This window comes from Bubalus bubalis, chromosome 17 (assembly GCF_019923935.1).
Source record: "Bubalus bubalis isolate 160015118507 breed Murrah chromosome 17, NDDB_SH_1, whole genome shotgun sequence".
Taxonomy (NCBI): Eukaryota; Metazoa; Chordata; class Mammalia; order Artiodactyla; family Bovidae; genus Bubalus; species Bubalus bubalis.
Window position 1 is genome coordinate 7567913 of NC_059173.1, and position 25395 is coordinate 7593307.

A 25395-nucleotide genomic window follows, 5' to 3' on the forward strand; every position below is an offset into this window, starting at 1 on the left:
ATTGATGGATCTAATGTCTCTCTAACTTGAGTATCTGTTTGAAAACAGAGAAGAGATCTAAAGTAGTTCCTCCCCCTGCCCTTAGCTGTACCCTCACCTCCCTTCCCTGCCAGGCTGCTGGAACCTCAGGCCTGGGAGAGGAGGAGGAAGATGGAACAGGATGGCGCACATGGGCACTGGCCCTTCTGAAACGGGATGGTCGGGACCTCCTCAACTCTTTGTGTAAGTGCTTCTCAGCTGTCCCCGTGGACTCTCCCAGACGCCAAACGGAAAGCTTGAGGTGAAAAGAAAAGGGAGTATGGTTTAGAAGGGAAATCGTGGAGCAGCCAGAGGGGCCTAAACCCAGCATGTTGTCCTACATGGGAACAGCATCATTCAGGTGAAGACATGGAGACAGACAGTATCCACGCACTCGAGGCTACAAGGAGCTCCCCATGCAGAGGGCTCAGGTTCAATCCCTGGTTGGGGAACCAGACCCCACGTGCTGCAACTAAGAGTTCCCCGGGCCGCAACTAAAAGAAGATGCAGCACCGCAACTGAAGACCCCACGCGCCGCACATACACGAATAAATAAATAAATATTAAAAAAGAGTCATCACAAGCTAAATAAATGGCTGTCTTAAGCCACTGAGATTTGGGGTCATTTGTTACACAGCATCACTTGTGGTAACAACTAACTATACAAAGGATGAGACCAGTTTCCCCAGCCTTGAGCTCTCTGGGGACAGATCAGGCAGCTAGCATGAGTCTCTGTCCCTCTCTGGGTCTGGGTCAACTGGGGTGGGCTGGGAGGAGTAGGGTATGAGGATGCACTCTTCAGCAGCAAACATTTCTTTCTTTCAAATCAAAGAGAAAATCCCCAAACACAGAGGCAAGAAATAACCCAGGTTCACACAGTTCTGTTTATATATATTTTCTCTCTATTTAGACACGACTCTTCAGTAAACAGTAATAAGATATGTTGGCAGCACTGAGAAAAGGAGGGCACTCCGGAGATAAAACGACTCCCACGCATTTGATTCGGGGACACAAGGACACACACTCAACGTACAGAGACCCGAACAAACACAGTAAGCCAGATAAATAAGCATTGTTTCAAATCACAACCACCACGCTCTCTGGAACACCACGAGAGAAGGCAGAGAAGAGATCTTGTGCTGTACTTTCAGACCAGTCTCTCAAAAAATAAATAAGAATCGGAAGGTCTAGGACCTGGGTCTTACTAAAATAACATCCTCTGTAGTGAAGAGTTGAGTGGCAAAATAAAACTCTTATCTAGAGGGAGATTTCATACATGATCACCCGTCTCGGGAAGCAGAGGGCCAGGGCGGGGAGATGAAACTTTCACAGAGTGCTCTTTGGAAGCGAGGTCCATCTCTCATCCATCCCACCCAGGACACCCCGCTTGGGCGGAAGTTCAGATGCAGCCGAAAGTGCTGGGTCCAAGGGAAGCGCCTTCACAAGCATGCCAGGCAGGGACTGTTCCCCCTCCTGGTTTGCTCAGGATGGGAGGACAGATGCGCCCTCTCTGTCAAGGTTTCAATGTGCTTGATGAGTCTCCTCTCCTCTTCAAAATCCTACCTGCCATTCTTGGGAAGAACATCCTTCTGGGACTCTCTCTGTTTCTCCTGACTCTGGTCCATTCTCCGAAGCAGAGAAGGGCTGGCACGACTGCTCTCCCAGGAGGACATGTAGGCAGGGTAAACTAGCTTGCCTAGGGTCTGTTTAGGGGGCTGGTGACCCTTTGTGTGAAGACATGGAGGGAACCATTTCCAGGCTAGGCTGTGACCCAGATGCCAGTTCATCATCTCATTTTTTTTTTCCCCAAGGAGAATACCCGCCACACCCTACCCTGGCCAACCTCTGTCCTCCTCTCTTCCCTTTGTCCTGAGTAAGCAAGGGCACTTAAGGAAATGCCAGCCTCCTTGAACAAGTGGCTTGCACCAACACACACCTTCCAAGCTTCTGGAACTCCGGACCCAATGTAGGAAGGAGAGGCGAGGTCCTCCCTAGGATGAGAGGAAGGGGATGTGGGCTCTGCCCTGCCAAGAGCAGGGGCTCTGAGCAGGACCATGAAGAGGCCTGTCTCAAGCTTACAGACCCTTCTCACAGCCTTTTGTTGAAAGAAGAAAAAAGTCTCTCCTGGGGCCAGGGGGAGGAGGAAAAGATGAGAAAACCCAACAACTGAAATCCCCGACCCCAGGAGAGATGTGCAGAGGACCCCATGTGCCTTTTCTAAATGGGGGCTGGGGGGAGTCTCAGGACACAGGTGGCTCAGGTACAAAGAAAGTGGGGAGGGAGAAACACTTGCAGTCCCTCCTCCAAGCCAGTGGTTCTCAAACGGGGGGCCAGCTGGCAATGTCTGGAGAAGTTCTGGATGTCATAAGGCGGCGGGGGGAGGGGGGGATGCGGGGGGTGGAGGGCACTACTGGCATCTAGCAGGGAGAGGCTAGAGATGCTGCTCAACCCCCGACACTGCACAGGACAGTGTCCTTCATAGAAGAATTCCGTGTCAGCAGCGCTCTGCTCCCAGCCACGCTCTGGAACATCTCCAAAGGCCCCTTCAGAGCTCAGAGGCAGCCCCACAGACCTCTCCTATACCCGTTTCCGAAAAGTTCCCAACCCAAGTCTCATCCAAGACAGCTTGGAGGGATGGGAGGGAAAGGGGAGGAGACCATTCTGGAGACCACGAACAAAGATGCTCCTCTGCCCACCAACAACCCCCAACTCCCACAAGGGAGAAGCCCCAGGCTTGGGCGATCTTTGGTCAAACAGGAAAACGTAAGGCTGAACTGAAGGGGCAACCCCTCCACCCCACCTGCCCAGCGGCCAGGGTTGGGGTGCTTGCTCTTTGCACAGAAGTCCATGCTCGGGAACAGACGTCAGGACCTCGCTCCCCGGGCGGCTGGGAGGAGAAGCAGGCGGGACAGGCGGGTGGGCGGGCGGTGGCGCGGCCCTCACTTGTTCTCAATCAGGGTCTGCACCTTGTACACAAGGTCCCGGGCCAGCTTCAGGACCTGTTTGGTGTTGTGTCGCTCGGCCATCTCTGAAAGAGCAGAAGGCAGAACCACATGAGCCTTCTCTTTGTCGATCCTTGGGCCACACTTCCAGCAGAGACCCTGAGAGGTCTCTGGGGCACCCCCATCCCCATCACCAACTGGCATCACCCCCAGAGTGGCTCTGGAAGCACAGACTTTGGGGACGGCCTGCGACTCCAGACCTCAGTTTCCTCATCTGTGAAATGGGAACCATAACAATACCTACTTCACAAGGTTACTGTGAGCTCAAACGGGATGAAATGTGTTTGTTTAAAAAAATGTGTGTCTGTGTGTGTTTAAAAAATGTTCGGTCTTCTCACCATCCTCCTACAGACACAAGGACTGGGCACCTTTTAAGAAAGCAATGTTGGGTACACGGTGGATGTTTCAAAGCAGAGAGGAAAGGAAGCAACAGAAGGAGGTGGGGAGGGGAGGGGAGAAAGCACAAATAGCCATTTTGTCAAGAATAACACACAATGATCAGCTCTCTGAAAAATAATAATCCTAAATTATTTGTCATAAAGAAATCATCTGGTAGGAGAGAAAGACACTAAGACCATGGTTCCCAAACTGGGTGCCCAGGGTACCGCTGTGAACTCATGGCAATTTGGGGGGAAATACAGCGATCCTCCACACCTGTTGACCACCACATAAACTGCTAATGGGAGTGAGTGAGTTTGCAATTTGCGCTCCTATCAACGGCTTTATAGCATTGCAAAAAAACCAAGTTTTCAGCAAGTAGTTGCCATGATAAAAGCAAGTATCATGTGAAAATCACTATGGAAAAGGAAGTGAAGGTGGTGAGTTCAAACTGATTCCAAAATTTGAGAAGTTGGGCAAAGTCCAACAGGTGAGCACACCCATTAGAAACTACTTGTTTAAATATAAAATGTATTATTTTCTTTTGACTTACATGTGCTATTTTTTCAAATGGCTACTAAGTTGTTAGGATAGATATACTTATCAGGTGGTTTGGACTTAATTATTCAATAGTTACTGAATGGTCCGGGATGCCATGAAAATTTCACAGAGACACTAGAGGTGCTATGAACTAAGAAAGTTTGAAAACCTTCACGCTAAGATATGAATTGCTTTGGGTTCTCACAACCTCAAGCCAAAACCAACGTATATGTTAAACCAGAAAGGATGGTTCAGTAAGTTATGAACAGGTGCTTGAGGTATATTCTGCTTTCTCAAAAAATTATTATATGGAAAATGGTTTTAAAAATATCAAGTGGAAAAAAGCCTAGATACAACTGGATTCTGTGATGGTTGTTGTTTAGTCACTAAGTCATGTCTGACTCTTTGCAACCCCAGGGACTGTAGCCCACCAGACTTCTCTGTCCATGGGATTTCCCAGGCAAGAATACTGGAGTGGGTTTCCATTTCCTTCTTGAGGGGATCTTCCCGACCCAGGGATTGTCTCTGGGTGTCTCCTGCATTGGCAGGTAGATTCTCAATGGCTTAGCCACCATGTACATAAGTTTGGAAAAGACTGAATGAAAAAATAAATATTTTTAAATGAACCTGTTAAGTGCAACATGGTTTTCTGGGTTGGATCCTAGAGCAGAAAAAGGACATTAGTTAAAAACCAAGTGAAATCAAGTAAGTCTGTAGTTTAGTTGATAGTACTATATCAGCGTTAATTTCTTTGTTGTGATACATGTGTGAGGATCAGGTAACATATTAACATTAGGGGCTACTGCGTTAAAAGGTACAGGAAACTCTCTGTACTATCTTTGAAATTTTTTTCTAATAATAACTAATAATGTTTATTATTATTATTATTAAAATATAAAATATATTAATAATAATAACTAATAATGTTTCCAGTGTAAGGTCATCACTGGTGGCTTTTTTCTTTTTTTGCTTTATCCAAAACCTTCTTTAGTTTAAGAAAATGTTTTAATAGTCATAATAGCAGCAGCTTCTATTCAAAGCAACAGTTGTGAGCCAAGTACCACGTGACTGATGGGCCTGACATCCCTGTGGTCTCATTTAATCCTCCTGACATTTCTCTGATGGAGGTGTCAGTACCATGTTATTCCCAAGGAATCTGAAGCGTGGAGATGTGAAGTCACTTGCCCAAGGTCACACAGCTCCCGGGTGGCAAGACTGTGCCTTTTCCATGCCACCTTCCTGTGTCTGCTTTCCCTCCACGTCAACCCTCTGCAGCAGACACCCTCCCTTCTGTTCCCAGGTGAGGAAGCAGATGTTTAGAGAGAGGGGAAGTGACGTGTCTACGGCACAGCTCGTTCCCAGCGGAGCCAAGGTTGGCCCCTGAGCCTAATGTCAACACCCAGGCCCCTTCGGCCAGATCCTGAGAGAAACACACATGGAGCACTCAGCATTACTAGATGTCAACTCATCCACTGGGAAATAGCCACCGGAGGTGGGCATAAGCCTGCTCCGTCCCCTTCATCTTGAATCAATCTCAGGGACTCTCCATCCATCCCTCTCCAGGACCCAGGAAGGGGCCCTCCAGAAGCCTGCCCCCTTCGGATGAGACCCTGATCACGTGGGTACCATTAAAAAATTTGATGATGTCTGTGAAATCCATGTTGTTCTCCAAGATGATGTCACGGTAGACCTCCACCAGCGCCAGCGCGATGAACAGGACGTAGTGGGCGGATGAGACGTGCTTGGCTGCCCAGATGGTCTCCCAGACGGAGAAGACGTCATCATAGATGAGTTCTGCCAAGACACCAACATACACGCATGCACGGGGAGGGTCCCCCACGGAGCTCACAGTGCTGCCCGCCCTCGAGAAGGGTCCCAGGCCGGCTGTGCTCTGTGCTTCTGTCCTGGGGCAGCAGCCAGAGCTCAGGCCAGGATGCGGGAGACCCGGGCACTGTCATTTGACAGCAGCCTCAGTTTCCCCTTTTGCTGGAATAGGCTGGGCACACTAGGTGGGCTGCATGTTTCCAGCTCCAACATCCCGTGAGTGGAGGAACTGCACACGTGCAGATTTAGTTTTCCTTGATCTGTCCCTGCCCTGACCCTGGGCCAGTGTCCTGCTCTCTGCCTGCACCCTCCGGCTCTTTGAGCACCCATGGGGTACCTCCCCTTCCCCCTGCACCCAGGCAGAGTCGGCTGCTGCTTCTGAGTCTAGTAAAGAGAGACAACAGAGTAAGGATGAAGAAGAGTAAGGCTTCCTGTGCCAGTCTGAATCCTGGCTCCATCACTTATGAGCAAGGTGACCTGGGGCTAGTTACTTCCCCTCCATGAGCCCTTCCTTTTCCACATCTGTAAGCGTTGTGATGTTGCTGGCAGAGGTTGCCATCTCTTTCTCCTTCCTGACCCAGGAATCAGACCTGAGTCTCCAGCATCAATAGGCAGATTCTTTACCACTGAGTCACCACGGAACTTCACATGGTGTGATGCCAATAGTAATAAAGGACTGAAGAGACTTGCCTGGTGGTCCAGTGGTTAGGAGTCTGCTTTGGGATGCAGGGGACACAGATGCAATCCCTGTTTGGGGAACTAAGATCCCACAAGCCCTTGCACTGCAATGAAGAGCCTGCGCACTGCAGCAAAAGATCCCACGTGTCGCAACTAAGACTCAAAACAGTCATATAAACAGATACATAAATAGTTCTTAAAAATAAAGGGCTGAAGAAATAATACATAGAAACGGCTCGGCACAGTGCCTGGCCCTTAATAAATACCTTTATGGGTTAGGGGATTCCCAGGTGGCTCAGTGATAAAGACTCAGTCTGCCAATGCAGGAGACTCAGGAGACCCGGGTTGGATCTCTGGGTCAGGAAAATCCCCTAGAAGAGGAAATGGCACCCTACTCCAGTATTCTTGCTGGGAAAATCCCATGGACAGAGGAGCCTGGTGGGCTACAGTCCATGGGGTCGCAGAGAGTTGGACACGACTGGACAATTGCTCACATATGTATGCACAGAGGTTAGCTATTATTACCAGCATTATCCCAAATTGGTATGGTAGCAATGCACTGTGTCAGACATCATTTCTCAGTCACATGGGACAGATACTCCACGGGCTTCGGAGTTCTTGGCCTCTGATAAGCCGCTTAACAGAATGGTAGGGAACTGGGCTTGCGTAGACAGACGGGGGCTCAGCTCCCGGCTCTATTATTGCTAGGTCTGAATTTAGTTCTTCTCAGCCTTAGTTTACCCATCTGTAAAATGGGGACTGTGACAGTACCGACTACCGCGTCTCTGCAAGATAAGGCGGGTAAACCGCAGTCAGAACTCAACAAATAGGTGTTACTCTCGTCCAGTGGCTTTGTCCCAACACTTCCCAGCCTCACTGCTGTGGTATCTTTTCCCCCTGGGATTCTGCTACAAAGAGTCTGGGAACAAGGTCCCAGTGGGAAGTGCGTACCTCGCTTGAAATCCAGCAGGAACCAGCGGTAGCAGAAGTAGAAATGAGTGTAGTCCCCATTCTGATGCATCAACTCGAAGAGCTCTGAGTCCAGGATCTGTCAGAGGAAGGAAAGAAAGGCATCAGCCTCCCAGGCAGAGGCTGGGCCACAGGGGACAGTCGAATCAATGATGCTACATCCCCATACCAGACACCGCGCAGCCCTTAACAACCGGGTGGAGTTTAAAAATGGCCAAAGATTTTGAAGTGGAAATCAATCTGATGCAACCTAACCCAGTCTTCCTCTAAAGAAGATATGCAAATAACCAATATGCACAGGAACCACGCTTACCATCATTAGTAATTAGGAAAATGCCATAATGAGCTACTATTTCACATCCACTAGGGTGGCTATAATAAAAATGACAGACAACAAAGGCCTGGGAGGATGTAGAGAAACTGGAACCTTCGTGGGTTGCTGGTGGGAATGTAAAATGGTGCAGCTGCAGCTTTACTCGTAGGTATATCCCCAACAAAAACGAAAACCTACGTCCACATAGAAAGTTACACATGAATGTACACAACTGCGTTATTCATAATAGCCAAAAAGTGTAAACAACCCAAGTATCCATCAGAGGATGAATGGGGACACAAAATGTGGTCTATCCATGCAATGGAACATTCAGCAATGGAAGGAATGGCATATCGATACATGGTGCAACACAGACGGACCTTGTAAACATCACGCTCAGTGAAAAAAGCCAGACACAAAAAGCCACATATTGTGTGACTCCATTTACGTGAAACATCCAGAATGGGTAGATCTACAGAGACAGAAAGTAGACAGTGGCTGCCAGGAGCAGGAGAGAGGGACTGCTGTTAATGGTGGTGGTGGTTGTCGTTGTTTAGTTGCTAAGTCATGTCTAACTCTTTGGCGATTCGATGGACTGCAGCCCGCCAGGCTTCTCTGTCTATGGGGCTTACCAGGCAAGAATACTGGAAAGTGAAAGTTGCTCAGTCGTATTCGACTCTTTGCGACCCCATGGACTATACAGTTCATGGGATTCTCCCGGCAAGAACACTGGAGTGGGTAGCCGTTCCCTTCTCCAGGGGATCATTCCAACCCAGGGATCAAACCCAGGTCTCCCGCATTGCAGGCGGATTCTTTACCAGCTGATTTCCTTCTCCAGGGGATCTTCCCAACCCAGGGATCAAACCTGAGTCTCCTGTGTTGGTAGATGGATTCTCTACCACTGAGCCACCAGGGAAGCTCAGGGGATAGAGATTCTTTTTCAGGGTGATGAAAGTGTTCTGAAATTAGATAGTGATGATGATTTCACACCTGTGACTATTCTAAAAACCAATGAATCAAACATTTTAAAAAGGCAAATTTTACAGTATATGAATTTATCTTAATAAAGCTCTGCGTGCATGTGTGTGTGTGTGTGTGTGTGTGTGTGTGTGTGACAGAAAGAGAGAGAGAGAAATATACTCAAATATTTCTTTGTAGTCTGGAGGAGGAAATGGCAACCCACTCCAGTATTTTTGCCTGGGAAATCCCAGGGATAGAGGAGCATGGCGGGCTACAGTCCGAGGGGTCGCAAAGAGTCGGACACTACTTAGCGATAAAACAACCACCACTTCTCTGCAGAAAAGGACCAATAGAATCAAATGTCCTGTTAAGGGAAGGACCGTGTTTTGTTCATCATTGTAGCCACAGTACCTGGGCCAAGTAAATGCTCAGTAAGAATGAATCCAGTGGAGTTGACTTGAGCTATTGAGTCAGCGTTAAGTTGAATTGAGTTTTTCAGGTTAACTCAACTGGGCTGAGTGAAGTAGGACTGAGTTACTGAGTTAATTTAAACTAGGAATGGCTATTAAGTTCGTTTGTGGTCCATTGGGTTGAGCTGGAATAAGTTATGTTATTGAGAAGCTCAAGGTCATACCTGGATTAGCGACCTCATGTTGGCAAAGTGTGTGTCCATGGCGCCCCCGTGGGGGAAGTTCTGATTCATCCTCTTCATGAGCTCGGTGAAGCAGCTGAAGGCGAGGGCCTCTGGGGAAAGAGTACAGGAGAAAGAGTCAACTCTGCCACCGCCCAAGGTCCCAAAGTGATGGTCCGAGGGTCTGAGCCAGTTCATTAAGTCCACAGCCAAATAAGAAACGTAAGGAAGTGGAGTATACGCATGCACACCATTTCAAGGGATGCTCTCCACTCTTTCATTGTGTACCTCCCACCCGAGAGGTGTTGAAATAGAGCATCCTTTCTTTTAGGAAACAATGGTGACAGCAAATGCTCTCTTTTAAAGATCCCTATTTGCTCTAATAAAAAGTGGACGATATTTGGTCCCACGTCTTGAAAAAACTTCTGCGGGGCTCATGAAATTCTCGTGTCTGAGAACCACTGTATAAAAATAACAATTGTCAATACTGGAAGGGTTGTTTGCAGGTGTTATGCAAAGGAAGGGTCAAATAACTTTGGGAAATGCTACATAGAGAGTGACTATATATACAAAGGAAAAAAAAGGCTCTGAGCGTTTCTGTAATTTAAAAGATCTATGTTGGGAATTCCCTGGCAGTCCAGTGGTTAGGATTCCATACTTTCACCACTGAGGGCATGGGTTCAGTGCCTGCTTCAGTGGTTAGGACACCACACTTGTATTGATGAGGGTGTGGGTTCAATCCCTGGTTGGGGAACTCCTAAGATCCTGCAAGCTGCATGGCACAGCCGAAAAAAAAGAAAAATCCATTTCATACTGTTCAACCCAGTGTTTAAAATAATTTGAAAACAGTACCTATTTCCTCTTAACACCAAGTAGCTTTAGAGAAAGTTATGAGAAGGTTACCCAAGTCACCACAGAATCTTGTTCATTTTCTTTATTTTTCAGAACAGTTTAGATTTACAGAAAAATTGAGAAGAGTGTAGACTTTCCATATACCTCACACCTAGTTCCCCTCATTACTAACATCTCCCATTAATATGTACATTTGTTACAATTAATGACCTAATGATGATACATAATTAACTCAAGTCCATAGTTTTTTTTATCTTATGGCCTTTGCTGTTCCAAGAACTCATCTGAGAATTACATTACATACAGCTGTCGTCTCTCCTTAGGCTCCTCTTGGGTACAGCTGTGACTCAGACCTTCCTTGGTGGTGGCCCTGATGGCTATGAAGAGTGCATGCCAGGTGTTCTACGGGACGCCCCTCTATTGTCTGATGTTTTTCTCATGATAAGATCGGGGTTATGGGTTATGGTGAGAAAGCCCATGTAGGTGAGGTGCCACTTGAGTCACATCACATCAAGGGTGTACAGTGCTGATGTGGCTGAGGACGGCGGACGGCCTTGGCCACCTGCTAGAGGCAGTGTTCTCAGGTCTCTCCACTGCAGAGCTTCTCTCTCCCCTCCCACCCTCTTCTGCAGGGAACTTTCTGGAAAGCAGTCACTATGCTCAGCTCTAAGAGTTGGGAGTTATACTTCTCATTTTTAAACAGCTTTATGGAGGCTTGCACACCATAAAATTCACTCTTTTAAATGTACTGGGTTGGCCAAAATGTTTGCTTGGGTTTTTCTGTACAATGTTCTGTACGATGTTACAGAAAAATCCGGGAAAAATTCTTGATCAAACCAATATAATTCAGTGGTTTTAGAATAGTCAAGAGTTGCAAACCATCATCTCTATCTAATTTCAGGAACATTTTCACCACCCCCAAAAGACACTACATATCGGCAGTCATCACCTATTGCCCTCTCCTCACACTGCCTGTCAACCATGAGTCTATTTTCCATCTCTACAGATTGGCCCTTTCTGGAAGCAAGCTGACCATGACGTTGCTAATGTGCCCGGCTTCTCAAATGTTCCTGAAGCCAGTTTTCGTACCTTACTGGTTTCCTCATTACTACACAGAATAAAATCTTTGTTCACTTTATTTGTATGTGAGAGTAATGTAACCTTTTGAAAATTACATTTTATCGGTTCTAAAGGTCATCCACTGAGCTGTTTGAGGGGATTAATCCAGTGGAGACAAATTAAGTCCATTTGCCTGCACATCTTTTCTTGGTTTTTGAAGTGAATTTTGGGTGGCAACAGAGCTTTAACTTTTCTAACCCTCTAGTTCTTTTTTTTTTTTCTACTGATACTATGTATTTGTTTTTATTTCTGGTTTGTATACCTTCAACAAATTAATCTGAATTGGGGATAGCAAAGGTTGGATGGTTAACTACCTGGTGAGTTCTGTTGGGTGTATAATGAAAGTTTGTTCTCTGTTGGGTGGGAAATAACAAAGAATCCAATTTCATGGTCTTTTTTCTTTTTTGCTTTGTTTCCTTTTGGGGGGATCTGTTTGTCTCTTTGCAACCTCAGGTCAATTAAGAATCACATGCTCACTGGAAGAAAAATGACTCAATTTTTGTGTTTCGGGCTCGCTACATTCAGCAACATTTTAAAGTTTTTGGTGTACAAATCTTGTACTTCTGTTAAATTTATTTATAAATATTTTACTCTTCTAGAGGCTACTGCAAATGGAATTGCTTTTCTGTTCTCATTTTTAGATTGTTCATTGCAATAGTATAGAAATATAATTGACTTCGGTATAAGTCCTATATCCTGCAACCTTGCTGAACTTATTAGTTCTAATACTTTTTTGACACCTTAGGATTTTCTGTATGCAAGATCATGCCATCTGCAAATATAGATGGTTTTATTTCCTTTCCAATCTAGATGTCTCTATTCCTTTTTCTTCAGTAATTGCCCAGGATAGAGCCTTTTGTGGCAGAAGTGGACACCTCTGTCATACTCTTGACCTTGGGTGAGAAGTATTCAGAATTTTGTTGACATTACTTTGTCAACAAAGATCCGTCTAGTCAAGTCTATGGTTTTCCCAGTGGTCACATATGGATGTGAGAGTTGGACTATAAAGAAAGCTGAGCACCGAAGAATTGACGCTTTTGAACTGTGGTGTTGGAGAAGACTCTTGAGAGTCCCTTGGACTGCAAGGAGATCCAACCAGTCCATCCTAAAGGAGATCAGCCCTGGGTGTTCATTGGAAGGACTGATGCTGAAGCTGAAACTCCAATACTTTGGCCACCTGATGTGAAGAGCTGACTCATTTGAAAAGACCCTGATGCTGGGAAAGATTGAGGGCAGGAGGAGAAGGGGACAACAGAGGATGAGATGGTTGGATGGCATCACCAACTCAATGGACATGGGTTTGGGTGGACTCCAGGAGTTAGTGATGGACAGGGAGGCCTGGCGTGCTGTGGTTCATGGGGTCTCAAAGAGTTGGACACGACTGAGTGACTGAACTGAACTGATTCAGAATTTCATCCCTGAGTATTAGTTGTGGGTTTTTCAGAGATGTCTTTTATCACGTTGAGTAAGTTCTCTTTTGTTCTGAGTTTGCTGATTTTTTTTTTTTATGAAAGGCTGTTGAATTTTGTCTGATGACATGATCATGTGACTTTCATCCTTTATTCCATGAATGTAGTGAATTGTACTGATTGAATTTCATATATTGAGTCAGCCTTGCATTCCTAGGATAAATCCCATTTGATCATGATATATAATTCTTTTTATATCTTGATGGATTCAGTTTGTTAGTGTTTTCTTGAGGATTTTTACCTTGATTTCATAAAGGATATTGGTCTGTAATTTTCTTTTCTTGTGATGTCTTTGTCTGGTATTGCTATCCGGGTACCAATAGGGCCTCATATAAGGACCTGCACCATAGGATGAGTTGAGAAGCATTCCCTCCTCTTCTAAGTGTTAGAAGAGTTTATGAAGTACTGATATTCATTTTTCATAAAGTGTTTGGTAGAATTCACCAGTGAAGCCATCTGGGCCTGAGATTTCCTTTGTTTTCATTCATGTTTATATAACCAGTGGCTAGCAAAAGCTTGGATGGGTGTCAGGCACCTGGAAATAAGTGTTGGTCAATGTAGAATAAAAGAACTTTTTATTTCACTAAGACCTTGATGTGTTCACTGGACAGGTCTTCTGAACCCTGGCACTGACTCAGTTTATGGAGTCGCAGAGTGAGGTTATCCTTTCTTCTCTGCCATGAGAAGGAAGCCGCATCCGCAGTCCGGGGGCAGGGAGGGTACACTCACCATCATCCAGGATGACCAGCAGTGGGGCCAGGAGGTCACACATGCCCTGGACATAGCCAGTCTCAATGTGCTGCCAGATGTAGCTGCAAGAGACACACAGGATGGCCAGTGGTGGCCACGGTCTGCCCTCCAAGCCACTCCTCCTTTCCTCTCAGCCTGCTGTGCTCCCCCATCTCTCACCGGGACCAACTCCCTCAACCTCCCGCCCGTACTCCCATCCTGTCTCATTCTCTTCAAGCAGCCTATGCCGTCACCAGGATGACCTTCTTAAAGCTCAGGAACCGTTACGGCTCTTCACTGCGTGACAAGGCAATGTCCAAACTCCTTCACTGGGGTGCCAGGCGTCTACTGCCTCCTCCCAATCCCCCTTCACAGTCTCACACATCACTTCTCAGGACTTCTCCCTTCCCACTGCACTGAGGCATTTACCTCTGTACAAACAAAGCACACATTCACGCCCCCGTGTTTCTGCCTGAGCTGCTCCCTCTGCCTGGAATTCTCATCTGCTTCTTAATAATCCTAACTACTGTTTACTGAGCATTTACTGTATGCTCCGTCCACTCTATATGTATTTATCACTGAATTCTCAAACTAATCATATGAAAAAGCTACTATCATTATCGCAGTTCACAAATAACGAGAATACAGCACAGAGAATTAAGTGACATGCGCCAAGTCACACACCTCATAATGAACAGCAGAGAAAGGATTTGAATCCAGGGAGCCTCACTCCATTGCGTGTGCTCCCCGTCGCCCGCACCTGCGCCACCCATTACCCATCACCAACAGACAGCCCCGCCCCCGCCCCGACAGCCCCGCCCCCGTCCCCGACAGCCCCGCCCCCGTCCCCGACAGCCCCGCCCCCGTCCCCGGTCCCCGAAGGCCCCGCCCCCCGCCCCGGCCACCTGCACATGATGTTCCGCAGCTTCTCCAGGTTGGCGGGTGTGAAGTACCAGTAGTTGCGGTCACACCTCTGTACGTCCTTCTCGATGCGGTGCAGGTTCACCGTGTACAGGTCCAGGAGCTCTGGCTGCGGGCCCCCAGGAGGGGAGGGAAAGAACAATCACACCCCAGCTCCTCACAGGGGAGGAAAGAACAGTCACACCCCAGCTCCTCACAGGGGAGGGAAAGAACTGTTCCACCCCAGCTCCTCAGAGGGGCACTCTTCCACAGAGTCTCTCTCTTTCCTCCTCCTCCTAGCCCTCTCCTGCCATCACTGAGAAAACTTCCTCTATCTGGACCAGATGTCTGACTTTATTTTTTGTTGATGTTGTTTCCTGAGAAGGCCTCTTTCATTTTGTCTGATGAAAATTCTCTTTACTTTTTTCTCACAATCCTATGAGGTATATAGAATTATTATCCTCATTTTATATAAGAAGAAAGTAAGATCAAGATATATATATATGTATATGTATGTGTATATATAAATACGCTACAATATACATGTAACAAACCAATTAAACAAATGAAAACACTTATAGGAAAAACAAAATTTTTGCAGGAAAATATCCAATTTAACATCCATTATATTGCTATAATGATATAAACAAAGATCAATCATTTAACTAAAATTATTGTGACTATAGTGGATGGATGGGGAGTGGGATGGTTTCACTTGTGTGGTGAGGGTGTGCAGGTAGGGAAGGAAAAAGACTGAAACCTCTTCTCCATACTGGGGAGTCAACAGACAATATTTAAAACTGAAGAAAAACAAAAAAATATTAAGCAGTAGCAATACAAGTATATTATTTACAGACATGAGGGTAAACACCAGATAATTTGGGCAGAATAAGTCACTACTACTGCCTCGGGTGATGAAATTCCAGCTGAGCTATTTCAAATCCTGAAAGATGATGCTGTGAAAGTGCTGCACTCTATATGCCAAAAATTTGGAAAACTCAGCAGTGGCCATAGGACTGGAAAAGGTCAGTTTTCATACCAATCCCAAAGACAGGCAATGCCAAAGAATGCTCAAACTACCACACAATTACACTCATCTCACACGCTAGTAAAGTAATGCTTAAAATTCTCCAAGCCAGGCTTCAGCAATACGTGAACTGTGAACTTGGGATGTTCAAGCTGGTTTTAGAAAAGGCAAAGAAACCAGAGATCAAAGTGCCAACATCCGCTGGATCATGGAAAAAGCAAGAGAGTTCCAGAAAAACATCTATTTCTGCTTTATTGACTATGCCAAAGCCTTTGACTGTGTGGATCACAATAAACTGTGGAAAATTCTGAAAGAGATGGTAATACCAGACCACCTGACCTGCCTCTTGAGAAATCTGTATGCAGGTCAGGAAGCAACAGTTAGAACTGGACATGGAACAATAGACTTGTTCCAAATTGGGGAATGGGTACATCAAGGCCGTATATTGTCACCCTGCTTATTTAACTTATATGCAGAGTACATCATGAGAAACGCTGGGCTGGAGGAAGCACAAGCTGGAAGCAAGATTGCCAGGAGAAATATCAATAACCTCAGATATGCAGATGACACCACCGTTATGGCAGAAAATGAAAAGGAACTAAAAAACCTCTTGATGAAAGCGAAAGAGGAGAGTGAAAAAGTTGGCTTAAAGCTCAACATTCAGAAAACTAAGATCACGGCATCTGGTCCCATCACTTCATGGCAAATAGATGGGGAAACAGTGGAAACAGTGACTGACTTTATTTTTCTGGGCTCCAAAATCACTGCAGATGGTGATTATAGCCATGAAATTAAAAGATGCTTACTCCTTGGAAGGAAAGTTATGACCAACCTAGACAGCATATTGAAAAGCAGAGACATTACTTTGTCAACAGAGGTCCGTCTAGTCAAGGCTATGGTTTTTCCAGTAGTCATGTATAGATATGAGAGTTGGACTATAAGGAAAGCTGAGCACTGAAGAATTGAGGCTTTTGAATTGTGGTGTTGGAGAAGACTCTTGAGAGTCCCTTGGACTGCAAGGAGATCCAACCAGTCCATCCTAAAGGAATCAATCTTGAATATTCATTGGAAGGACTGATGCTGAAGCTGAAACTCCAGTACTTTGGCCACCTGATGCGAAGAGATGACTCATTTGAAAAAACCCTGATGCTGGGAAAGATTGAGGGCAGGAGGAGAAGGGGATGACAGAGGATGAGATGGTTGGATGGCATCACCAACTCGATGGACATGGGTTTGGGTGGACTCCGGGAGTTGGTGATGGACAGGGAGGCCTGGCGTGCTGCGGTTCATGGGGTCACCAAGAGTCGGACATGACTGAGCAACTGAACTGAATTGAACTGAACTGCCTTGGGGAAAGGCAGAGTTGGGCCAGACAACTTTAAGTTTTTGGATCCAGCCTAGTCTGACTGACTCTTTGCGACAGAAATGACAAATTCTTTAAAAGAAAATGGATGCAGGGACTTCCCTAGTGATTCAATGGTTATAACTCCTCACTTCCACTGCATGGGGCATGAGTTTGGTCCCTGGTCAGGGAACTAAGATTGCCAAGCCATGCTGTGCGGCCAAAAAAATTAAAAAAAGAAAGAAAGTGACTCAGTTGTGTTCAACTCTTTGCGACCCCATGGAGTGTATAGCCCACCAGGCTCCTCTGTCCATGGGATTCTCCAGGCAAGAATACTGAAGTGGGTAGCCATTCCCTTCTCCAGGGGATCTTCCCAATCCAGGGATTGAACCCAGGTCTCCTGCATTGCAGGCAGAGTCTTTACTGTCTGAGCCACCAGGGAAGCCCCCCCCCCAAAATAGGTACATGATCCTTGGCTCAGAAAACACTTTCAGTTGACATTCTTTCCTCTGGGTTTTTATGGCAAGAAAGTAAAATATTTAAGAGATACTGGACATGAGTGTAAACCAAGATGTGCCTAAGCTGGGATTTGAACACAGCACTGTTTGTGTGCAAAGCCTGTGTTCTTTAAGTATTAAATTACCTTCTCTTCCAAATAGATTTCTGCAGTGAACCCCCCATGATGGGGAAAAGGCAATGAAACAAGTGGTTCTGGATAACAGAGGCTTGCCACCCTCCCATGGCTGCAGAAAATGGAGTGGAGGAGAATCCTGGTGACTTACAGAGTAGGTGACGCCGCTGGAAGAGACGGGGGACACCTCGCTGTTGGCCGAAGTGGTCACGGCCAGAGAAGCGAGCGCGGGGAAGAGACTCTCCATCTCAGGCTCCTCTGACAGGTTGTCCTCACTGTCCACCTGGCTCTGCTTTTCCGCCTCGCTGCCCCTCCAGCCTTCCATCGCGGGGCCCTCCTTTTCGGGCAGAGCCACGTCCAGGCTGCCGGTGATGGACATGAACTCGTCCATGCTCTCATTGGCCAGGAGGTCGCTCTCCAGGCTGTCCTGCACGGCCAGCTCCTCACGAGTGGCCTCGTCCCGGGACGTGGTGGCCTCACTGCTCTGCCCGTCATCCATGCTGCTGTCCCTGGGTCGAAGCACCAGCGGGGCGGTGCGCTGGGCGTCCATGACGCTGTCTTCCGTGCTCAGGCTGGGTTCTGAGTGCTCCGAGAGGCCTGAGGAGAAGTTGTGGGAGGAGGGATGGCCTGAGTCTGGGGAGCAGGTGCCGTTCACCAGGTTCCCGTTGGGGATCTTGGTCGGTTTCTCCTCCAGCCTGCCTTCTGCCTCCACCTGCTCCGCCTCATCCACAGACTCAAAGACCTGCAGACAAGGAGCACAAAGACAGACGAGTTAGGATGTCTGTCGTGGTGCTGCTTCCAGCACCAAGCTGAACAGCCACCCACAGGGCGTTGGCTCAGATATGGAACATGCATGCCGGGGAACACTACATGGTCAGTAAAAAGACGGAGGCAGAACAAGGTGGGGCATATTCTCCCATTTGTAGAAAATTTAAAAGTGCTCCGTATGCAGCAACAGGCATAGAAAAATCCAGAAAGAAACAGGGAGCATTGCAGTTGGGTCTGAGGAAGAAAACCTTTCATCATACAAAAATCATGTGCACAAAGTTTTTTTACGTTAACTAATTAAAGGAACAGGCTTAAAAAATATCCATGTAGTTAACCTTTATGGATCAATTTTCAAGAACACTTAGATGAATATGAAATATTATGGAAAAGTCTCCAGGATATATATCCAAGATTTATTTGTGGCTATTTGTGTCTTTAGGCCATATCCCATCAATGCAGACTGTGTAAGATCATGTCCCAAGGTCACTTGAAATATTTCTTCGATGTGGTTATATCACCCACTTGATTTACTGTTAATTTCATGTGCTTCTGGTTTTAAAAAGATTTATTTTCAATTAAATTGCTTTCAGTCGTGTTAAAAAACAAAACAAAACAAAACACTTTCCTAACTCCAAAGTCAAAACTAGAAGGCAAAGTATATTCAGAGAAGATGGCAATGTTATTTCTAGGGAGGGCATGTGGGGATCAGGGATGGGCAAAACCAAATTTAGTTTTCTCTGCAATATTTTTTTAATAGGCAGAAGAGATTCATGCATTACTTGGGTAGGCAAAACCTCACTTTTTAATGGACATATAAAAAGCTAAAACAGAGAAATCTTAAGTGGCCTGGAGACGAGGGGCTTCGGATCCCATTCTTCTGGGCTGGGGGGAGGCGGTGGGTGGAGGGCGGGGCTCTGGAAGGTCACCTGTGTGCTGCTGCTGGACTCGCTCTGCAGGCGGACGTTCTGGCGGCCGGAACTGCAGCTCTGGGAGGACTGAGAGGAAAGGGGGCACGAAGGAGCTCAGGTGAGGCTGCATCTGGGCTCAGGGTCCCCGCGCTGAGCTCAGGATGGAGTGCTAGGCTGGGAGTCAGTAAGTGTGGTCTTATCTCTATTCCTGACATGAGCAAGCCCCTCTCAGGGTCTCAGCTTCCCATCTGTCAAATAAAACTGGGCAGGGGAGCTCATCTCTCCTCCCTAGAGCCCCTTTGGAGGCTATACAAACCACCGGACCTCCACCTCCCACCTGCAACTTTTAAATGCTCTGCACTCGAGACTTCGAACTCAAAGGGCTGGCTGTATTAATGCCCATTCTCTGCTCCTTTCCTGTATACATGCTTTTTGTCCTATAACTTCTAGTTTCTGTCTACTCTGAAGCTAAGCTAGGCCATGGGACCTGCTTCAGCCAATGGGATGTTAGCAAACTCAACAGGGCGGACACATAAAAAATGCTTGTGCATTTCTGCTTTTTCTCTTCAAGATCTGCTTTCATTGTGAGAAGGTGACCAGGCTAGTCGGCTGGAGGATGGACATGAGGGGCAGGGCTGAGTCACCCCAAACATGTGAGAACCCAACAAAGAACAACAAACCTTTCAACTGAGCTTCAGCTGACCCACAGACTCATGAGTGAAAAAGAAACAGTTATTGTTGGATGTCACTGGCTTTTGGGGGTTGTTTGTTACACAGTTTTAGCATGGCAATTGATGACTGATATGTCTCATTGGTGAAGGGAACTGATTTTCTTTTCACCTCTGGCTTTTGGCTCCTAAACTTGGGACTTCATCAGGACAGATATGTCTGACCTGTTCACTGGAGCATTCCTGACATTCCAGGACATTCCTGACAGTGCCTGACACATGGTAGGTACTCAACAGCATTTGCCGAATAAGTGAAGGTCCAATGCTGTGCTGGAGAGTTTATATATACTATCTTGTTGGAGCTGCACGCAAATCTCCCCTATACAAGTGATCATTTCCATTTCATAGATGAGGTAACTGAAGCATAGAGGTAAAGCTGCTTTGCCTGAGCCCCAGAGCTAAGAAATGAAGGGGCTGGAGTTTGGAGTCAGGTCTGTGCTAGGACTCCCAGCCCTCTCACCCTTCCTGCAACAGCCCCCTGAAGCAGATCCCAGCCTCTACCCTCCACCTGGCTCCCCTGGGAGCAGCCCGTCACCTCGTTGCTGATGGTGGAGTCCCGATGCATCATCTGGTGCAGGTGGCTGTCCAGGCTGGCCCCCGACGAGCATTTGGCCAGGGCGGCCGCGTGCGACTCCCGCTCCCTCTGTCGCACAATTGCCTCGCAGCCCAGCCACTCAGACATGGTCTGTGCGTAGCAGGCGTGAATCTGCTCGTCCACCTGCCAGGGTAGATGCACGGTCAGCCAGAGAGAATAGATCAACGGTTGCCAGGGGTCAGGGATGGGAGTGAGCGGGAGGGAGGTGGGTGTGGCTATAAAAGGACATGAGGACCACAGCAGCACCAGAAAATGTTCAGCACGTTGACTGTGGTCATCAATTGCCACGCTAAAACTGTGTAACAAACAACCCCCAAAAGCCAGTGTCATCCAACAACAACACAAACCCACTTGTGTGATAAAACTGTGGAGAACTAAATAGACACACACACGCGAGCACAAGTAAAATGGGAATTCTGATCAAGGCTGACATGTATATATATATTTACATTATATATATGTGTGTGTGTGTATAAGGAAATATTACACAGCACACAGAATATACCCAATATTTTATAATGACTATAAATGGATTGTAATTTATAAAAACACTTTTTAATTGTTAAGTCCAGATGTCTGGACTGAGTTAAATATTTATTGAATGTCTACTATATTTCAGGCACTGTGTTAATCAGTTAGTTTAACACAATTTTTTTTTTTAATCTTATTTTTCGGCTGTGTTGCGTGCCATATGGATCTTAGTTCCCAGACCAGGGATTGAACCCACGCTCCCTGCATGGGAAGCACAGAGTCTTAAGCACTGCACCGCCAGGGAAATCCCTAATTTATAAACATTTTGAATCGCTATGTTAAACGCTTGAAACTAATATAATGTTGTAAATAAACTATATCTCAATTTAAAATATATACATATTTATTATAGACAACAACAAAAACAAATGCAATAAAATATGGACTTTAACTTCCAGTATATATCCATGTTGATGTCAATATCCTGCTTATGATAAATTGTATTATAGTTTGCAAGAAGTAACCATTGTGGGAAGTTGGATGAATGCGATGTCTCTGCATTATTTCTTACAAGTGCACGTGAATCTATCATTATCTCAAAAAAGCTATTTGAAAAAACGACATCTGTGGCTTGTGATGCATTTATTGGACGGCGCTGCCCTCAACCTTCCTGGCTCCCCCATATCTCCCTGTCCCCCTGGTCCACCAGGGGACTAGAGCCCCCCTAGCCCCACGGTCCCTGGCTCTTCCTGTTGCCAAGGACCCCACTGGCCCCTCTGGGGTAACCTACCTCCTTCCTCTCTGTTTCTGTCATCCCGAATTGGTAGTGGCCCAGGAGGAAGGGCCACACGGCTTTGCGGATCTCCGGCTGGATGCCCCCGTAGTAGATGAGACGCAGCAGCTCCTGCTCCTCGTAACTCTGGTAGGTGGGGGAGGCAAAGACTCAGTCAACATGTAACTAGGGCATGGGCTCTGTGGCCCAGTGGTCCCGCCTCTCAGACCTGGCCCTCAGAGATCATGCTGTGAGCAAGCAGAGCCACATGGACACAGGTGTCCATCGTGGCATCGTATTTGAGAAAGCAAAACCCTAGGAAGCCTCCAACTGCTGTTATTAACAAATGAGTAAGAAATACACCTCTAGAGGGCCAAGTAACTAAAACAGCAGGGACTACGGTGTTACTGCAGCCCTGATACAACAATGCAACCACGCAGGTAGTAAATGGCTGCAGAAGCATTAGATGAAAAACATTCGTTTTGACTATTTATTGTTTCAGCCAATTTGTCCTTAGGATAGTGCTTCCCAAACTGGGGAGATCTCTAGGAGCATTTGGGGAACTTTCCTTTTCTTTCTTTCTTTTTTTCTGGCTGCAACGCATGGCCTGAGAGATCTTAGTTCCCTAACTAGGGATTGAATCTGGGACCTCAGCAATGATAGCATGTAGTCCTAACCACTGGTCTGCCAGGGAATTCCGTGGGAAACTCCCAAAACATAAATTCTTGGAGTCCGCTCTTAGAAGTGGCCAATCAGTAAAGCTGGAGTGGGGCCCAGAAGTCGATAAATCTTTTGCATTTCTCAGGAAACGTGCAATCATGCTCACAGACTGCCAGGGATTATGAACACTGTAACTTTTCGAGAAAGGTAAGCTGTCATATCCATTTAAATTTAAAATGGACATCAAACAGCTTTATTTCTAAGAATCTACCCTTGAAATAAGAAAACTAGTACAGAAAGGTATACGCTTTTACAGCACTGCTGAAATAATTAAAAAAAAAAAGAAACAGGAACAGCCTAGATGTCCATCATTAGAGGAAGATTTGACTAAATTATGGTCCACGCATATATGAGGGGCCAAGGTTCTAACATGCAGTATTTCACCTAGAGATCTGAAAGATGTCCTTCATATAAAAGTAAGTTGATCACTCAAAATGCAAACATAATGTCACCTTATTAAAAAATGAATTCCAGCTATATATATACAGACACACCTGTGAATATATAAGTATAGGAAATGTATAGCAAAGTCTACACCAAACTGATATTAGTCATTAATTTAGGGGATCAGAACTGGGGGAGGTGTAGCAGAGACATGATATTTTAAAACTTTTAAAAAATATGTACACTTGCATTTTTCATTCTTGGAAGAATGATAAGAGGTCCCCATAGTCTCTGTCCCCCCAAAGTCTGTGCCCCACAGCAGGATGAGCCAGGCCAAGCCTTACTGTGCTGTCCTGAAGGTACTGCTCCCAGATCCCGGCTGTCAGCCCGTGTCCAGCATCACAGGGCAAGTCAGGGGACACGATCATGTGATTGACCAGGGCTGACAGGTGGGTCCTCACGGTAGACAGGTGTCTGCAGTAGGCAAGCCCTGTGGGGAGGGAGGGAAAGTATCACTGCCCACCATCCAGCACCCCTGCCTTGTCTCACGAAGTCTCCAAAGTACTGTCCTCCTCGCAATCTGCCTGAACCATTGTGACCAGCAAATTCTCATCATCCGCCTTTTCTAGGTTGAGGAAGGTGAGGCTCAGATGGGGCGAAATTACTTGCTGGCTTAACTTCTTCATGGCCCTGCGACCCTGGGGAAGTCACGTCACCTTTCTCAGTCTCAGTTGGGGTGATGCCCGCTCCTCTCGGGCTGGAAATCAAGGCATTTAATTCACAGGCTGGAGGTAGGAAGGGGCAAGTGACTCTACGGGCTCAGTGCCTTGGGGTGCCTCCAGTGAATATCGAGAGAGAATGGGAGAGGAGAGGACTCGTTCAAATTGCAGCTGGATAAAGAAGGCCCTGAGGTCAGTAGCAGGGGAGATGCTGAAGGCTCTGGTTTGCTTTCAGAGATGGCCCTGCACTCTTAGAGGATTACCTGCCAGAGTGCCTTCATCTGCTCCACCCTGGGTGCCTGGGGGCACAGCGCCCGGCCCACATGCATGATTCAGCAAACGCTAGCCTGTGTTTGCTTTGACCATGCCCTTTCCTTCTGGTTATTCCCAACCCCCAATTCATCTTCAAGCCCCAGAGAGGACCCTGGACCACCTGGAGCCTGAGGACTCAACCCGCCAACAATAGGGCTAATCACAATGACTATGATGACGATGGTGTGATAGCTAACACTCACACAGCACACACTCTGCCCCAGGGTGCTTCTCCCAGAGCTTAGATAACTTAGTTGATTCTCACTACAACCCTATGAAGCAGGTCCTCTTACTATGCCCACCTTACAGATGGGGATACCGAGGCACAGTCTGCATGTATCACTTGCCCAGGTCGCGGTGCCAGGTGTGGAGGTGGGATATGAACACAGACCATCTGCTCCAGAACCTGGGCTCTCAACCACCATCAGGGAGGAGCCACATCACGTGAGGGCATCAAGCCCACCTTGACTCCCACCCCTTCTACCAGGAAGCTCCTCCACTGTGGTTTCTTAAATCCTTGCCCAGAGCCTCCTCCACGCCAGGCCCTGCATCAGGCACTGTGGAGGGATGGTAACAGAACAGGCAAAAAGCCTGACCTTGGGGAGCTCACACTTTCCCGAGCTCTTTCCAGGCTGATATGACCTGCACTATTTTTTCACAGGCCTATGCAGGATGTACTAACACTTTTCCAGATTTCCTTAAAATATACACATGTTTTATCTTCCCCATCTAGGCTGTGAGGTGGGGGAAATAAAACCTGCTAAGAATCAAAATAGGAGAGTGGCAAAAACAGAGCCTTTACAGGCCTGGGTTTGAGAGTTCCAGCTCTGTTGGTTATTTGCTGTGTGACCTTGGACGAGTCCCTTTGCCTCAGTCTCCTCATCTGTTAACTGGAAATCATCAGAGCACCTGTGTTATTAATTTAGTTTTTAAGTTCTTGGGAAGGCATTAGGCCATCTTGCTCTTCTGCTTCTGCATATAGGAAGAGAGAACTGACATGTATTGAGCACCAACCGCAAGCAACGTTAGGTGCTTTCTGTATGTTTCCATTTAATCCTGAAAACATGCCCTCTAAGGTGGGAAATAGAGATGCAATGGTAATTAAACCTTGCTCCTTCCAGCAAGGAGCCCCATTGCTCATTGCCTTCTCTTAGAACCAAGGGAGAAATTTTATGCCCAATCTGTGAAAGAGGGAATTGAGGCTCAGGGAAGTTAATGTAACTTAACCAACACTAGATACCTAGGAAACAGAGGTGCAGAGCCAGGCTCATTTCCCTGATACTGCTGATATGCAGTAGGCACTGAATAAATGCTCCCTGGAGACAAAAATGGCAAATAAGGCCAATACGCACATCCGTAGAAGGCTCTGGAAAGGATCTGGTACTTCATATTGTCACAGAGAAGCTTCAAGGGAGCCCTGCAGGTGGAGCAAAAGGAAGACTTTTAGTACTGATCCACACATAGCCTGGGCTTGCTGGACAGGAGCATAACTCGTTATCTCTGGGGAGCGGATGAGACGCAGCCAGTCAGAGAGACCAGGGGTATTGCTGTTTCCACCTGCGTAGCATCACTGCCCCTTCTTCTTGGAAGTTTCCTCCTTCCCAATTCTTTTCCTATGCTTTGGATGGAGCTGATT

At 46.7% G+C, this 25395-nt stretch overlaps 1 protein-coding gene across 3 annotated transcripts in view; it reads right to left on the reverse strand.

Moving 5' to 3' along the window:
• Positions 1 to 888: 888 nt before the first annotated feature.
• SGSM1 (small G protein signaling modulator 1) overlaps positions 889 to 25395 on the reverse strand; it is a 73024-nt gene continuing 48517 nt past the window's right edge. For all 3 annotated transcript variants that reach the window (XM_006055584.4, XM_006055583.4, XM_006055585.4), the window contains 12 exons: positions 25112 to 25176; positions 23073 to 23218; positions 21643 to 21771; positions 20322 to 20504; positions 19077 to 19145; positions 17534 to 18124; positions 14388 to 14512; positions 13483 to 13565; positions 9317 to 9426; positions 7392 to 7488; positions 5565 to 5732; positions 889 to 3046 (listed from right to left, as the gene is read on the reverse strand). In XM_006055584.4, the coding sequence (XP_006055646.3) occupies positions 2958 to 3046; positions 5565 to 5732; positions 7392 to 7488; positions 9317 to 9426; positions 13483 to 13565; positions 14388 to 14512; positions 17534 to 18124; positions 19077 to 19145; positions 20322 to 20504; positions 21643 to 21771; positions 23073 to 23218; positions 25112 to 25176 (1855 nt within the window). In that variant the 3' untranslated portion in view covers positions 889 to 2957. The remainder of the gene's footprint in view (positions 3047 to 5564; positions 5733 to 7391; positions 7489 to 9316; positions 9427 to 13482; positions 13566 to 14387; positions 14513 to 17533; positions 18125 to 19076; positions 19146 to 20321; positions 20505 to 21642; positions 21772 to 23072; positions 23219 to 25111; positions 25177 to 25395) is intronic.